The sequence below is a fragment of the Bemisia tabaci genome, chromosome 3 (assembly GCF_918797505.1).
Source record: "Bemisia tabaci chromosome 3, PGI_BMITA_v3".
NCBI classification, from domain to species: Eukaryota; Metazoa; Arthropoda; class Insecta; order Hemiptera; family Aleyrodidae; genus Bemisia; species Bemisia tabaci.
The window spans coordinates 26,860,177-26,875,804 of record NC_092795.1 but is presented as its reverse complement, the minus strand read 5'-3'; the positions used below and the strand labels follow the sequence as shown (position 1 = coordinate 26,875,804).

Below are 15,628 nucleotides of genomic sequence, written 5' to 3'. Positions count from 1 at the left end.
GTTGTGCTGATGGATCAATAAGAATTTCTACAACAACGACTTTAATTTGATTCTCTACAGCTCACAATAACAGAATTAAAATTGCTTTTAGTAATCAAAATCGTGTCAGACTTAATTTTATGTACCCCCCCCCCCCCCCCCCTCGGAGGAGGATTTTCCTTAACACGACAGTTAAGTCAGTCGGTACTGTTTCACGCAGAATGCTTTCGTTTTGGATTTTTCACCTCGATCCTCTTCCACCGTGATTATTCTCGAGAGAAAAGTCAACAATAGATATAAGAACTGCCGCGCAATCATGCTTGCCGGAGTGTCCTACAAATATAAAACCAACTTCATCTTTCCATAGAGTCCAAATCAAAGAATAAAAGAGCGTGTTGCCACACCATTTGGCAACCCTGCGCACGAAACCCGCGATTCCCGCAATTTTCGAGTGGCTGAAGTGAGAATTTAGAATACCGGCGTGCACTGACGAGTAGGTCTGAGCAGCTTGCTGAATCATGATTATGGTTAGACCATTTCGTCGCTCCTCTGACGTAAGGGCGTATCTCGATTTCCACGTGAGCCCTAGAAAGCATAGAGTTATACGGAAAACAGGGCTCACGTTCAAATTGAGATACGCCCTTACGTCAGAAGAGCGACGATTTGTGACGTTGCCGTGTGACAAGGATTACACAATAACGCAAGCAGACATGGTTCCGCACGAGAAACGTCCAACGAGCCATAAGAATATTAGGAAGTTTAAAAGTGCTTTGGTAAAATAGTGTCATTCGAGAAGTGTTCATTGATGTGATACAAGTTACGAGGACTTTGCTGAAATATTTCGCGAGTTCCTCTGAGATTAAGCGGACATTTTCTGAAATTTTCGATATAAAACGTACATCCTTCATTTAATAATGATAAAAAAAAGTTGTCGGGTGAAAGTTTGAAATTTTTCGATCAAATTTAGCTCCTCTGGCTCTCACACCCTTTAACTGAACCACTAAATTCCAGCCTCATTTACCAGGCAGGGTTTCCATGATTTCCTCGTTTTCTGACACCCTAACTTACCCAAACTTTAAAACTTGCACGAAACTTCCACTTAGATTTTTTCCTTCAACTTTCGCTAACGTTGCTCGCGAAGTTCTCTGAATTTTTTTTCAGGAATTCCCTGAATTTCCAGGTTTTCCAGACCGCCGGAAACCCTGATTTTATGCGTCATAACGATGGCGCTCAAGCATGGTGAGTTTTTGTCGCTCGGACAATCCGTGCGGGCAGTTCCATTTTTGCTTCGCTCTTTCAACTCTGGTGTAGCTGACGTGACATTCAGTAAAATCAACTACTTATCCATTGCAACTTTTCTGGTGGAAATTAAACGCGACAATCAAGGCAATTTCAGGTTTTCCGGCGTTCGATTTTTACATCCTCCTATCTCTAATCATCGGGCACTTAGAATTGAGCCGAGCATGCAGTTCAAATCCGTCTCATGTTCAACTTGAAGTTTGGCATCGGGTACATTACGAAATGACGAAAGACCGTGTGCACTCAAAATTCGCGTTTTCAGCAAATCGCGCCGCGCCTGGCAAGGCGACTCCGCACAAATGAACGTATTTCTGCCGAACGGAACTATGAACAGCAAGACATGAGCCCAGAGACCCATAAACATATATGCATGACAGGGCTCGCGTAATAGGGCACACAATTCCGTTTGGAAGAAAGAAGTCTAAATCTAGGTTTTCTTACCCACTTCTTTTGCAAAATGCAAGAGCGGCAGAGTGAGCCAAAAAAGCTCTGAACTCGCGGTAACAATGAACTCATCGTTGACAGAGCTGTTCCACGTATTGCTCAGTCCTACGCAACACTCCGTCTCACATTTCTGAAACGAGCGATCAATTTTATAACAGTAAGTGCACTGTGCCTGCTCGATGAATACTCGAGATCTCATGGTTCATCCGTTCATTTTACGAATTGTTTTCCGAAGTGATCCTTGCTGTGATCGAAGTAAATATTACTCTTTTCAACAAGGACTCCGAAAGAATAGAGATATTGCATGTGTGAGGGATTTGCGATTTGACTGTTGATTCTGATGTAAAAGTTCGCGAGAAACACGATGGTGCCTCCGGTTTCCTCTGAAATCAACTCCCAAGCTCAAGAAAAGCTCTCAAGTTGAGGCCAAAATGGAGGGGATATCCCGCACTACCCTGAGAGTCCACCTCTACATCAAAACAAACTCTCCGTGCAAAGATAGGGAGCAAATACATTAGCAGGGTTGCCGTGTTTTCAGTTTTGGAGTCCCCAAATGAAGTGGCAGCCCTGTCAATGTATTTGCTCCCTATCTTTGCACGGACAGTTTGTCTTGATGTAGAGGTGGACCCTCAGGATAGCGTGGATATCCCCTCCATTCTGGCCTCAACTTGAGAGCTTTTTTGAGCTTGGGAGTTGATTTCAGAGAAAACCAGTGGCACCATCGTGTTTCTCACAAACTTTTACGTAAGAATCAACAGTCAAATCGCAAATCTCTCACACATGCAACATCTCCATTAGTCCATTCGTGGCGTGAAAAAGGGAGACGATAACCGGAGACAACGGATTCCGGCCTTTTAAAAAACGAAAAAGCTGGGAAAAACTCGTAAAAATTGAAAGGGGCAGTAACTAATGTAAAAGAAGCTTGTGTTAAAACGTAAATTAATAGAGTATGAGAGAGTAGGAGTGCAGGAGCGCATCGACGTGTAAACGTACAGCTTTTTATAGGTTCCTATCAAGTTTTTAAAGAGTTTTTAAAAAATCTGGAGAAAACCCGTAAAGGGACTTATTGTTTACAACTTTGTTGCAAGTCTCTTACTTCATACCTAACTAGGGCAATTCATTTCTGCGAGTTTTCGCGAGATAAATGTTTTAAAATGCGTAGAAATTCGTCAACTAACACCTGCTTTTTCGACACCGGCTGTAGCGTAATTGTGCTGCATGCATTTTCGTCCTCCTTTCAGCGAAGAAGATGACAGCGAAAGCAGCGTTTCAGACAAAATACATATCGACAAAAAAAAAGTGCGATGTGCTGAATTAACATCCTAGTGGTCCAAAAAATTGGCGGCGAACTCAAAGCTTTTATCTTAGCTGCGCCGGCAGTTAACTTAACGTCTCTAAGACGAGAAATCAACAGCAAGGGCAAGCTTTGAAACACATCTTCGGCTGTTGGTGATTTGTTGTGGACGTCAAACCTTCTTGATAGGGCCCCCACGGGAGGAGTCCATAAAATTTGAGGGAATTGATGTTACGGCACGCTAGACTCACCATCCCGCGGGAATTTGAAGACTATGAGAGGAGCATGACCTAATTAAGTCTCTTCATTTAGACCGAGGGCTCTTGCGAGATATGTCTTAATAAAGCTCAATTAAATTTAGCGCCTCACATCTTCCTTCACCGAGCATCGTATACCTACCTCTGAGCACCCGTCCGCACAAGCCCATGATGAAAGTAAAAGAAATGGGTCTACTTACATTCTTAGAATGCGTAGTTTCGAAGTATCTGCTACTTTGGTTTGTAGAGGAATGAGACTTATCGTTTGATATTTCAACATGGTCTTCGCTATACAGGGTGTAATGGCAATGGCCAAACTGCAGGGGCGTGATCTATGGGTCAAAGTAAGACTTCTTTGTTTGATAAAGTTTTTTCTAAAAGTGATCCCAGTCGGAGCTACGCCCCCCCCCCCCCCCCCAAATATCGGAAAGTAAATAGTTTTTCCTGAATTTTGGCAGTGGTTGTGAACCAATTCTCATGAAAATTGGTACTCCCCTGTATTTTTAGGCCCTAAATTCTTCAGTTATCTAAAACAAATCGAAAGCTCAATTTAAAGAAGGGGTTTGGGGTGTATCGGCTTCTGCAGTCTAGCCGTGGTACACTGGATCACCCTGTAGGACGAGGAAAAATCAGTAGATTTCAATCCTAAGACGTTTCACTCTAGGCAAATAGAAACAAGAAGACAGCAACGTCGCAAGTAAAACGCAGAGTTTCCGACTTAGAACATCGGAAATTTTGGAGAGTGTGTTAGCACGTCAGCGGGATTAAGAGTCAGACCCTCATAAATATCTGATAGTGCGATTTTCCGCAGCCCTAAGTGAAACTGTTACTGTCGGTCATGAATAAAAATAAAAGAAGGATTGCAAATTTTTTTTTTTTTTTTTTATTATTACATATTTTACGTTCGTATAAGCTGATGACTGAGATAGAATGAAACTCCGAGACAACGTTTCATAATTTCCATCGAATGATCGTTTTCAACAAAACGACCCCCAGAGTCTGTCCACAAAACTGGGGAACATCCATTCGTGAAGCTCCGTAGGAAAGTTCGCTGATATTATCACGAAAACTGCTCGAGGGTTACTGAAAGAGGTTAGGTATTCTTTTCATGCAAGAACTTTGCGTCGTAAAGGGTTGAATCAGGACTGCCTCAGCAATAAGACTAAACTCCACTGTATTTTCCTTTTCCGGGAGCGCGAGCCAATGGGTGTTCCTACAAAACCAGAGAAAAGGCGAGGGATCGTATCGCATCTCGCCTTTCTTCGTGATCAAATGCCACAGGTGCAGATGTAAACAAACGTAATGATGAATGAAGCAAACAAAACTGTTCAACTGTTAGGTACTGGTGCTGAACAAACTATGACCTATTGAAGGAGGTCGCTAGTTCACACAGTGCCTATGGCCAGTTTGATTGTGCTAATGGGAAGGAATGAAGGAATCAATGATGGAAAACCAATCTAGGTTTCAAGACTTGCGAAAAAAACCAAAAGAAAATCAGGCGCCTGAGGGCGAATAAATGCTGAAAACAATTCGTAAGACATAAATTAAAGACATGAATGGACGAGAGATATGTCGCAGATCAAATTTGTTAAGTTTAAGCACCGAAGTTGAAAGTTTTGTTTACCTTTTTCTTGAAAATGGTCCTCCTCTTTCGTGCGATCTCCTAGACCTAATCCAACGGCTATGATGAGAAAAACGAGGAAATCCAGAGACATACACTTCATCGCTCCAAAATAATCACACACTAATAACCAGAAAGGTAGCAATACGCATATTCCATCCGTTAAACACCAGAAATCACCTTAAAACGAAGGAAAATCACACACACGGGTCACAGTAATTTCGTTGGGTGTCGCACTGAACACATGTTTTCATCACAGCACTTTCCACGAATTTCAGCCGTCTCGAACAGACCGAATTTAGTCACACACCTGGCCGACACGGTAAAAAAGCGCATTATCCGAAAAACGGAGGCCTCCGCGAAAATATCGAGGCAAAAATCATCGCGAATCTAACGAAAGATCGTAATCAAGATCTTTCACTTCAGTCGTGAGCTGTCGGGCGTCGCACGGTGCCCTCGCGGCTTGATCATTCAAACTGATTGTTTTGCTTTCCTCTCGCTTCGGACCGGCGATCATCGAAGCTCCCGCGACCTCTCGGATAAACGATGAACTACGAGCCCGTGCCAGAACCTGATAGGGTCGGGACCGTCCGCAGCGCGGGACTTTTGAAACAACGCTCTTTACTCACACTTAATGCATTAAAGCTGTTGCGTTAGGCCTTGTCTCCACGGGACGTTTTCATGGGATTTTTCCCAAGTTCGAGTCGCAGGAATGAAACTTCTGGGATTTTTCCCAGTTACCGTCTCCACGGTACGGGGCTCTATGCAGTCCTGCCTCCTGCGACTAATTTGCGCGGGAAGATAAATTAGTTAAAGTCGAGCATTTGACCGGGATTAAAATAATAATTGCACTCAATTGGCAATTAGACACATTTTTTAACTAAACAAACATGAACAATGTAGTAATGAATAAAATATCGCACAATTCGTTTTCACTTCTTCTTCTTCTCTCAGTGGGTCCTAGGGGTACAAGTACCATACTTGGTACTGGGAAAAATATTGATTAACTCAATATTTTTCCCAACTTCGTAAGTGAGATTTTTCCCTGGGACAAATCTCGCGAAACGGCTCGTGGAGACAAGGCATTAAATGCTTAGGCCTTGTCCACACGAGCGCGGTTCGTGGAACTTATTTCGAGGAACTTGTTCCCGGAACAAGTTTTCAGCTCAGCTAAAACTTATTCCTCCAAAACCTCCAAAACTTCCCCCGTACTCCGAGCTTCTACATATGTTTCTTTTGATGTGAATTTGTTTGTTTTTGTTTATTACGTCCTATACATGTCTTGACATTGATTTTTGTTACTTTGGCGGCCGTAATAATCTATTATTTTCCAATGATTGTATAGTTTTATTGAAGTTCCGATTCCAGTTCGGGCGAGCTCGTGTGGACAGGGCCTCAAATGCGTTAAAGCTTATGATAAGGTTTGGTTAAGGAGATACGCATTTTCGTCCTTCAGCTCACACGTTCTTCCATGAAGACATTGCTTGGAAAACGTACCACGGTGAGAAAAGTTTGAAAATCAACTCATAAGTGTATCTCACCGATCATGAAGAGATTCACAATCCAAGGAGGTACTTACTTGGGACCTTTAATTATACGTGGGATGTATTCATGAGTATGTATTTATTTATCCATTTTTTTCTTTAAAATCGTGGAATTTTAATTTTTCACGCTTTAAAAGTAATATTTTACATTAATATTCGAATTTGAATTAAGTCAGTTTAAAAGTTTCCGCACTTTTTTTTTTTTTTTTTTTTTTTTTTTTTTTTTTTTTTTTTTTTTTACCAATAAGTTCCTTTGCTAGGTTGTACCCGTCATTTGTCGAATAACAAAAAGAAAAGTATATCGACCGTGTACTTCCGCAACCAAGTATCTCCGTTTAGGACGTTTCAGACTTCCGGTCATACTTTATTTTTTTAAATGGAGAAGCACACAACGGTATTTCTTGAACACTGCCGTGATATTTTTTTTCTGCAAAAAAAATTCTACGAGACCCTCGAGGAGTGATGTCGATTTTTTCCTCCTCAATATGAACCGAATGGAATATGCACGAATAGAGCAAGGGAAAGGATGCGCGTTGACGACGGTGCAGAGATACAACTATTCGTGCTTGATGGATCTCCGTGCAGCATCTGCAAAATTGAAGGCGCGATGGCGCGAGCCGTAAAATCGCAATGCTCCGCTTTATGCTGCCAATGATGTGTCGCTCAGATTTGAGAGAAAAGCTAAAAAACGAGGCTAAATTACGTCTCTCCCAACTTCGGCTGTGTTGCTCACGTAGCCCTTGAAGAACCAAGACGAATACGACAACAAAAACAAACACATTATGGAAATAGAGCAACGGAGAGGATGCGCTTTGACGACAGTGCGATGATACAACTATTCGTGCTTGATGGACGTCTGTACTGCATCTGAAAAAGTGAAGGCGCGAAGACGCGAAGCGTGAACTGGCAATGCTCCGCTACATGTTGTCAATAAGGTATTGCTCAGATTCGGGAGAAAATTTTAAAAAGAGGCCCGAATACGTCTCTCCTATTTTCGACTGTATTAGAACTTAAGAAAAGTGGGGTTTTCTAAACCCTCCTCCACTCCGCACGGGTCCAAATTTTCACGGAGCTTCATTCGCGAATGAGCCGCTGTGTCTATCGCTCATGGCAAAAAAGTGGCTTAAAGGTGGTTGAAACACGTGTAAAACAGAAGTAAGGACTTTTCTCGGGTAGGAAATAGCAGGATTGGCCGTGTTTATTTTGATTATTGGTGGCTTTGGACCAGGCCCGCCACATCCCATCTCGGGCCCTGGTACCAGTTTTCTGGCCCGGGCCCCTAGCACAGAGGGGGGTCCGGGGGGGCTCCCCCGGAAAATTTTTGAAAATTTAAATCTATTTGGACGCATTTTGAAGCTCTTAAGATGGAGATTTTCCATCAATTTCTGCAGAATAATTAACTTTTTTTTTTACTTTCAGCACCAAATACTTTCAAATTGTTGCATTCAAAACATCTATAAATTTTTTTTTGAGGGGGGCAGATGATACTTTTCAATTCTAGGGGGAGCCGCCCCCCCCCCCGGACTCCCCTTTCGCACGTCTATGGTAAGGGGTTGAGCCATTGAAGTCGAGGATGCCCAGACAGGAGCCTCTTAGCACCCGACAACGAAAGAAAATGAAACGCAGTTACTAAAAATATCATTCTACATATATACTCAAAATCTTGAAAATAGATAGAAATCTCTAAAAAAGTAAGAAAAATTTTACAGTGCCCTAGCGTGTTTTTGAAACTTTATTCACCTTTTGCGGAATTTTAAGGGTAATTTTTTCACTTTCCCCTACGAGACAAGGGTTACACATGAATTCGTAGTGGTTTGTCACCTGCGTCACGGGCCCCTCTAGGGCCCGGGCCCCGGTACCAGGGACCCAGTATCCCCCCCCCCCCGTGTGGCGGGCCTGCTTTGGACTGCAGTACATGGAAATGCTAAGCTACATTTGTCGACTCTTGGAGTTGTAACCCTGAATTTGGTTTCCGTGTCTGAATTGAGTTCTATTATTCGTTCTCTTGCCAAGAAAGGTGACCCTAACTGCACAAATTCAGGTTCATTTATGGTAATGAAGTAGTAAAATGCTGCATATTTTTCCAAATCATGGATCTTTGACGAAACTTCTTCAAGAACGGGCAGAATAATTTGAATGCCTATGACGGATTCAGTTAGCTAGTGAGAATTCACGTTCACAATTCTGTAAACTTTTGCTCGGATGCAGCTGGTTTTGAAGTAAACACGGCTAATCCTGCTATTTCCCACTTAAGAAAAGTCTTTACTTATGTTTTACATGTGTATCTACCAACCCCGAGTCAAATTGACCCGAGGTTTGCTTGAAACACATGCCCCGCGGGATGCAAGGGATCGGTACGTGCGAGCCTTAGATGTAGGTTTGCAAATACATCGTAAAAAACAAATCAAAATTCAAATTGAAAAAGGGAAAAAAATCGAGTAACAACAAAGCCGAGACGTAATCGAGCTTCGTTTTTTTATCTCTTTCTCCCGAATTTGAGAGACACCTTATTGGCAGCATAGAACGAAGCATCGCGAGTTCGCACCTTGCGCCATCGCGCCTTCAATTTTGCAGATACAACACGGACATCCATAATGTGCGAATAGTTGTATCTCTGCGCCGTTGCCAACGCGAGACCTTTCCCTTGCTCTATGTCTATATTGTGTTAGTTTAAGTAGTTTCGATTGTCTCATTTGTAGTGGCGGTTCAAGGGCTACGTGAGCAACACGCAGCCGAAGATAGGGAGGAAGTAATCCGGCCTGGTTTTTAACTTTTCTCCTGAATCTCGCTAGCAGTATAGAGATGAGTATTGCGAGTTCAGGCCTCACGATTCATGCCATCGCGCCTTATGCAATATCGACACCCATTAAGCACGAATAGAAATCGTTTTAAGTTTTTGGTGTTTCAGAATTCTATAGCTGAGGCAAAGGAATATATAAAACACTAAAAACTTGAAACGATTTAGGTAACTATTACTATTATTATTATTATTAGGATGTAACTATTTGAACACAGTAACTGCGACGGTCCCATTGTATTTTTAATTTTTTAAATGTGTGCACCCTAATGCCTGCGACCATTTAATCACAACCATACGCGGTTCTAGACCTTCATGCTTGGGGGTGCCCAGAGGTGGAAAATGTCGGAGACCGGCTCCGAAGGGGACGGTCGCTCAGGGGAGGCCCTTAATTTCGGCCCTCAAGTTTTATCCCTTTCCTACCCTCCTTTCTCTTTTTCTCTCCTTCCTTTTCTACTTAGATACCTATGAATTCAATGTAGAAAATTTTTAGCAAAACGTTCCATCAAAACTACAATTATACCATAAAAAAACAGTAGAAGCTTTGTAAAACACGGCTATCAATATTAATTCTGTTTGAAACATTTTCAATTAATTGCTGGGATTTTTCCTCAGTGTGAGCGAATACAGAATCTTTAAGAGCAGTAATTTCACGGTTCTGATAACCGTACTTAATTTTTGCTTGGGGGTGCCCGGCACCCACTGGCACCCCCGTAGTACCGCCTATGACACAACCCAATTCCTTTGGTCAGAAAAGTGACTTTAAAACTGAAATGTTGCCTTTTCTTAATGTTTGATTTGAATTTCTGTAAATAGGCTCAATCGTTTTGCACTTTTTCGATTTCATGAGTAAGTGACTTTTCTTTGTCATGGCTATTTTTTCCCCCAAGTGAACCTCATACAACTGTGAATTTTCATCGTCTGATCATTGATTTGCAACTTAATGCATATAATTGTCATTAAATTTGCAATTTTTGTTTATTTTATAAGTACCCATATATTGTTCGGTGCTTGCATCTATTTTCACGACGATTCAATTTTATCTTCAGCGATGAACATAATTAAAAAATATGTAAATTTGTACCTAATGTTCCTGTAGCTTGCTTAATTGTGTTTGAAGTCATAATGAAGAAAGATTAACTTTTCTGAGGAAAAGAAACTTGGTCTTGAATATAAATGTGTACAGTTTTATCTTAATTGCTCGTAATTGTCTCTTCCATTTTATTAAACTGTTACCACATCAGATACTTAATTTATGAACTGATTTTTATGAACATTGTGAACAGGTTTATCATTTTGATTCGTGCATTTCATTGAAGTATCTCTGCTAGCAGATATATTTCAAACATAAAATCAAATTTCTGTCACGTTACTTTTTAGCTAAAAAAAATAAGTGGCCCATTCATTTCCGATATGGAATGTGAATTTTTGTTACTTAATATTGCTTAACATTTTATTTCTAACATTTCTCCCATACAGATGTATTATTTTTCTTGCATTCTGTACCTACCTGCAATTAATTTAATTTTTTTGTTGTGTTTTCTCCTCTAAATTGTGAAAAACCTTAAAATTGTATTGTGATGTTCAGCTCAGTACGCTCATTGGTGCAGTGAGTCCCTTATTGTGCCACATTTTTAGCTTCCTAAATTAATATATTTTTGCTGTATTATAGATTTTTTAAGTTAAATTAATAATAATAATAATAATAAACCATCTCCTCTCCAAAAGAAAATTCAGTGGTTCCTCTTTCTTACATCCCTGTGGATAAAACCAATGCATACTTGCAAAGTAACTAATTTATCAACTCCTCTGAATCATATTATGATTATGCCAGGTTCACATTATCTAACTCAATTTTTTACTGAAATGAATATGCCATTGTAACAAAATACAACAATGCCTTTCAAAGTCCAACTTTCCAAATTTAGCGATAGAAATGAATTCTGCTCCAAAGTATCGTTTTTGTTATCATTTCAACTTTTCCCACTCATTTTAAAAGAACATGCTCTGGAAGAGAATTCATCACTCGCTAAGTTTGGAAAGTTGGAATGAGTGGGGAGAACAAGATCATTAATTTGAATTTGGCGGGCGAATCAAGCCAGGGAACCTGAGCTCGTGTCACGAGCACACTCTACTGGCCTATGGTGCAACTAATTGTAAATTTAGTTCAAAAAACCGCTACAAGATCGCTGTACTGTCAGCCTGAAACACAAGTTTGTCGTAAAAGCAAGAAGTTGCGTACGTCGACGCGAGAGCGCGTTAGCATCTGCAACTCGTTAACAATAGATTTGCAGTAGTTAGCGTCATCACTGACCAATGAGCGAGCTGTAGGTACTAGCGCACTCTCGTGTCAACGTACGCAACTTCTTCAACGCGCTTCAACTTCTGTTTCACTTTTCACCGCGCTGAATCTATCAGACCTCTATCAGACCAGCTCATGAACGATGCGCAAGGGCATCCCTCACACCTGCCAAGTCTCTGGGCCCGAACCAGTAGTACATTCAACCACCGCTGCAGCGCTGCGCATCCGCATGCGCCAAGCGCAACTTTAAAGTCCGATATATGAAAAACCAAACCACGGATCTCGATGAAACTTATGGAATACACTAATCATATCCTTAAGTATCCAGAAAAACCACCCCTTTGAGTGTGCACTCATCCCTTTAGCCCCTAACTCAGCATTCCGCTCTCATCAGACCAGGTAGGATTTTTCAAGGTACCGCCCGGCAAAATCAAATTTAAGCTGGAATATAAAAAAAACTAAACCACGGATTTCAATGAAACTTTCAGAAAAGCCCCTTCATGTCTTCAATTAACCGGAAAAACCGTCCCTTCGAGTGTGCACTGATATCTTCAACCCCTAACTCCACCCCGCGCTCTCCTCAGACCAGCGTGGATTTTTCAAGTTCCCGTCTGGCAACGCCGACTTTAAGGTCCAATATAAAAAAAACAAAACCACGGATTTCGATGAAACTTTTTGAAAACACGGTTAATGTCTCCAATTATCGAAAAACATCATCGCTGAGAGCGCAAATGAGTCCCTTCATCCCCTAACTCGCTCCCGCGCGCCCATCAGACCAGCTCGGTTTTTTAAATTTACCGCGCAAAAGGGCAACTTTAAGCCCGAATATAAAGAAAACAAAACCACGGATTTCGATGAAACCTTTACAGCACACCAATCGTGCCCCTATCTGTCGAGGAAAACCCTCGTCCCGAGGGATACTTGTGCCGATCAACCCCTAATTCAGTCCGCAAATCCGTCGGACCGATCGAGGTTTTTAAATTTCCCGCTCGAAAAATGAACTTTAGAGTCGAATACCGAAACTTCTACGCCGCCGAATTCGATGAAACCTTTACAGCACTCCGATCGTGTCTCTATCTGTCAAGGGAAACCCTCGTCGAAAGGGATACTTTTGCCGATCAACCCCTAATTCACTCCACGCGTCTATCAGACCGAGAATGGATTTTTGAATTTCCGGCTCGAAAAATGAACTTCAGAGTCGAATACCGAAACTTCTACGCCGCCGATTTCGATGAAACCTTTACAGCACTCCGATCGTGTCTCCATCTGTCAAGGGAAACCCTCGTCGAAAGGGATACTTTTGCCGATCAACCCCTAATTCACTCCACGCGTCTATCAGACCGAGAATGGATTTTTGAATTTCCGGCTCGAAAAATGAACTTCAGAGTCGAATACCGAAACTTCTACGCCGCCGATTTCGATGAAACCTTTACAGCACTCCGATCGTGTCTCTATCTGTCAAGGGAAACCCTCGTCGAAAGGGATACTTTTGCCGATCAACCCCTAATTCACTCCACGCGTCTATCAGACCGAGAATGGATTTTTGAATTTCCGGCTCGAAAAATGAACTTCAGAGTCGAATACCGAAACTTCTACGCCGCCGATTTCGATGAAACCTTTACAGCACTCCGATCGTGTCTCTATCTGTCAAGGAAAACCCTCGTCCAGAGGGATACTTTTGCCGATGAACCCCTAATTCACTCCTCGCGTCTATCAGACCGAGAATGGATTTTTGAATTTCCGGCTCGAAAAATGAACTTCAGAGTCGAATACCGAAAATTCTACGCCGCCGATTTCGATTAAACCTTTACAGCACTCCGATCGTGTCCCTATTTAACTGGGAAGTCCCTCGTCCAAAGGGATACTTTTGCCGATCAACCCCTAATTCACTCCTCGCGTCTATCACACCGAGAATGGATTTTTGAATTTCCCGCTCGAAAAATGAACTTCAGAGTCGAATACCGAAAATTCTACGCCGCCGATTTCGATTAAACCTTTACAGCACTCCGATCGTGTCCCTATCTAACTGGGAAGTCCCTCGTCCAGAGGGATACTTTTGCCGATCAACCCCTAATTCACTCAGCGCGTCTATCGGACCGAGAATGGATTTTTGAATTTCTGATACGGGCGCGGTAGCATCTTAGGGGTTGAAGGGGGTGTGGGGGGATCTCAGCGAATTTTTTTCTTCAAATTTCGAGTTATTATCTGTGTTTTCCAAAAGTATCATCGAAATCCGTGGTTTTTCTTCTTTTATATGGGACCTTAAAGTTGCGCTTGGCGCGAGGTAAGATTAAATATTCGGAGCCGATCTGATGCGCGGGGTAGCAACTTAGGGGTTGAAGGGATGAATGCATACTCGAAGGGATGTTTTTTTGGATACTTAAGGTAATGATTAGTGTATTCCATAAGTTTCATCGAGATCCGTGGTTTGGTTTTCCTTAAACGAGGAGCTTCCCAGTTAGATAGGGACACGATCGGAGTGCTGTAAAGGTTTAATCGAAATCGGCGGCGTAGAAGTTTCGGTATTCGACTTTGAAGTTCATTTTTCAAGCGGGAAATTCAAAAATCCATTCTCGGTCCGGTAGACGCGCTGAGTGAATTAGGGGTTGATCGGCAAAAGTATCCCTTTCGACCAGGGCCGGATCTAGGGGGGGGGCAAGTGGGTGCACGTGCCCCGGGCGCCACTTCAGGGGGGGGCGCCAAAATGGCAATGACTTTTTTTAGAAAGGAGGTGAGAGGGAGGGAGGGTGAGAAGGGGGGAAGAGGAGAGGGAGGTTACGAACATCGAAACAGGAATACATACATATGAGTCGCTTTTATAGCGATCTTTGGCGCTTTACCACGCCTAATCGCCACAAAGCTCGAAACAGGAATAACATTAGAAAAAAGGGACGAAATTTGTCAGTTTTCATATCTTCTGAAGAGCACCTGAAAGCTGAAGTCAAAGTCAGCACTGAGCATAAGGCGTCAAGATTAAAGGTATGGATTGAAAATTCCAATATTTTTAATGCACACGGAATCGTTAAATGCATTCCGATGGGTTAACGAGGCTAACTCGGGGGTGAAAAAGGCGCTAGATTTAAGGAAAGAACGAAATTTAAATAACAATGAGTGATGACTGTAAACTTAAACTATGAAAGAAGACGAGGCGCTACTTTAGGGGGGGGGGGCGCCAAAATGGCGATGACTTTTTTTGGAGAGAGTGAGAGAGGGAGGGGAGGGAGGGAGAGAAAGAAAAGATGTAGGTTCCGAAACAGGAATAACATTATAGAAAAAAGGGGCGAAATTTGTCAGTTTTCATATCTTCTAAGGAGCATGATTCTGTGACCAGCAGAACTAACCTATTGCAAGATTCCAGCGTTTAAAATTTTAGAATTTCTTTCTTGTAAGATTGACGGGAAAATTGAATCTATTTTTGGGAAAAGGGCTTTTTAAACGGCGAAGAGATGAATAAGTTGAATGATGACGATTTAAAAAGCATGCGAAAGATTTCGCCATGAAGTACGCGATGGACGTAGATCCCTATGAATTTGTCGAGGAAACAGAAGTCTTTCGGGTACAAGCCAGAGAGCTCTCTGGCAATCTTCAAAAATTAAGCCCTCTTAACCTTCTGAATTTAATTGCAAAAAATGACCAGAAAGATACGTTCCCAAATGTCGCGATCGCTTTGCGTATGTATTGCACTTTGCCGACAACCTCCGCTAGCTGTGAACGCAGTTTTAGTAAGTTAAAGCTCATCAAAAATTATTTGCGGTCGACCATGTCGCGGGAAAGATTGACAAATCCGGCCATTTTGTCAATCGAAAGTGTGGTTGCCTACACGGTTAATTTTGATTCCTTAATTGACATTTTTTCAGAAAAAAAACCCTGGTAAAAATTGGCGATAGGAGCTGCGTTTCAAAATACCATAGGAGTTCTTATAGCCGACTAGAGAAGGCTATTGAAAATTATATGGCTGGCTGTAGAAAGCGGAGCAAATCATATAGCCGGGCAATACGAAGCTATAAAAAAGTATACAGTTGGGCTATAGTTCCTATCACCGGGCTTTACACTTTATCGCCTGGCTGTTGCTTCTTCGCCATCGATTATAA

At 42.0% G+C, this 15,628-nt stretch overlaps 1 protein-coding gene across 1 annotated transcript in view; it reads right to left on the bottom strand.

Moving 5' to 3' along the window:
• Positions 1 to 5,466, bottom strand: part of Egfr (epidermal growth factor receptor) — a 240,717-nt gene extending 235,251 nt beyond the window's left edge. Inside the window, exon 1 of the mRNA XM_019042399.2 lies at positions 4,898 to 5,466. Within this exon, the coding sequence (XP_018897944.1) occupies positions 4,898 to 4,997 (100 nt within the window). The 5' untranslated portion in view covers positions 4,998 to 5,466. The remainder of the gene's footprint in view (positions 1 to 4,897) is intronic.
• Between the last annotated feature and the right edge of the window lie 10,162 nt (positions 5,467 to 15,628).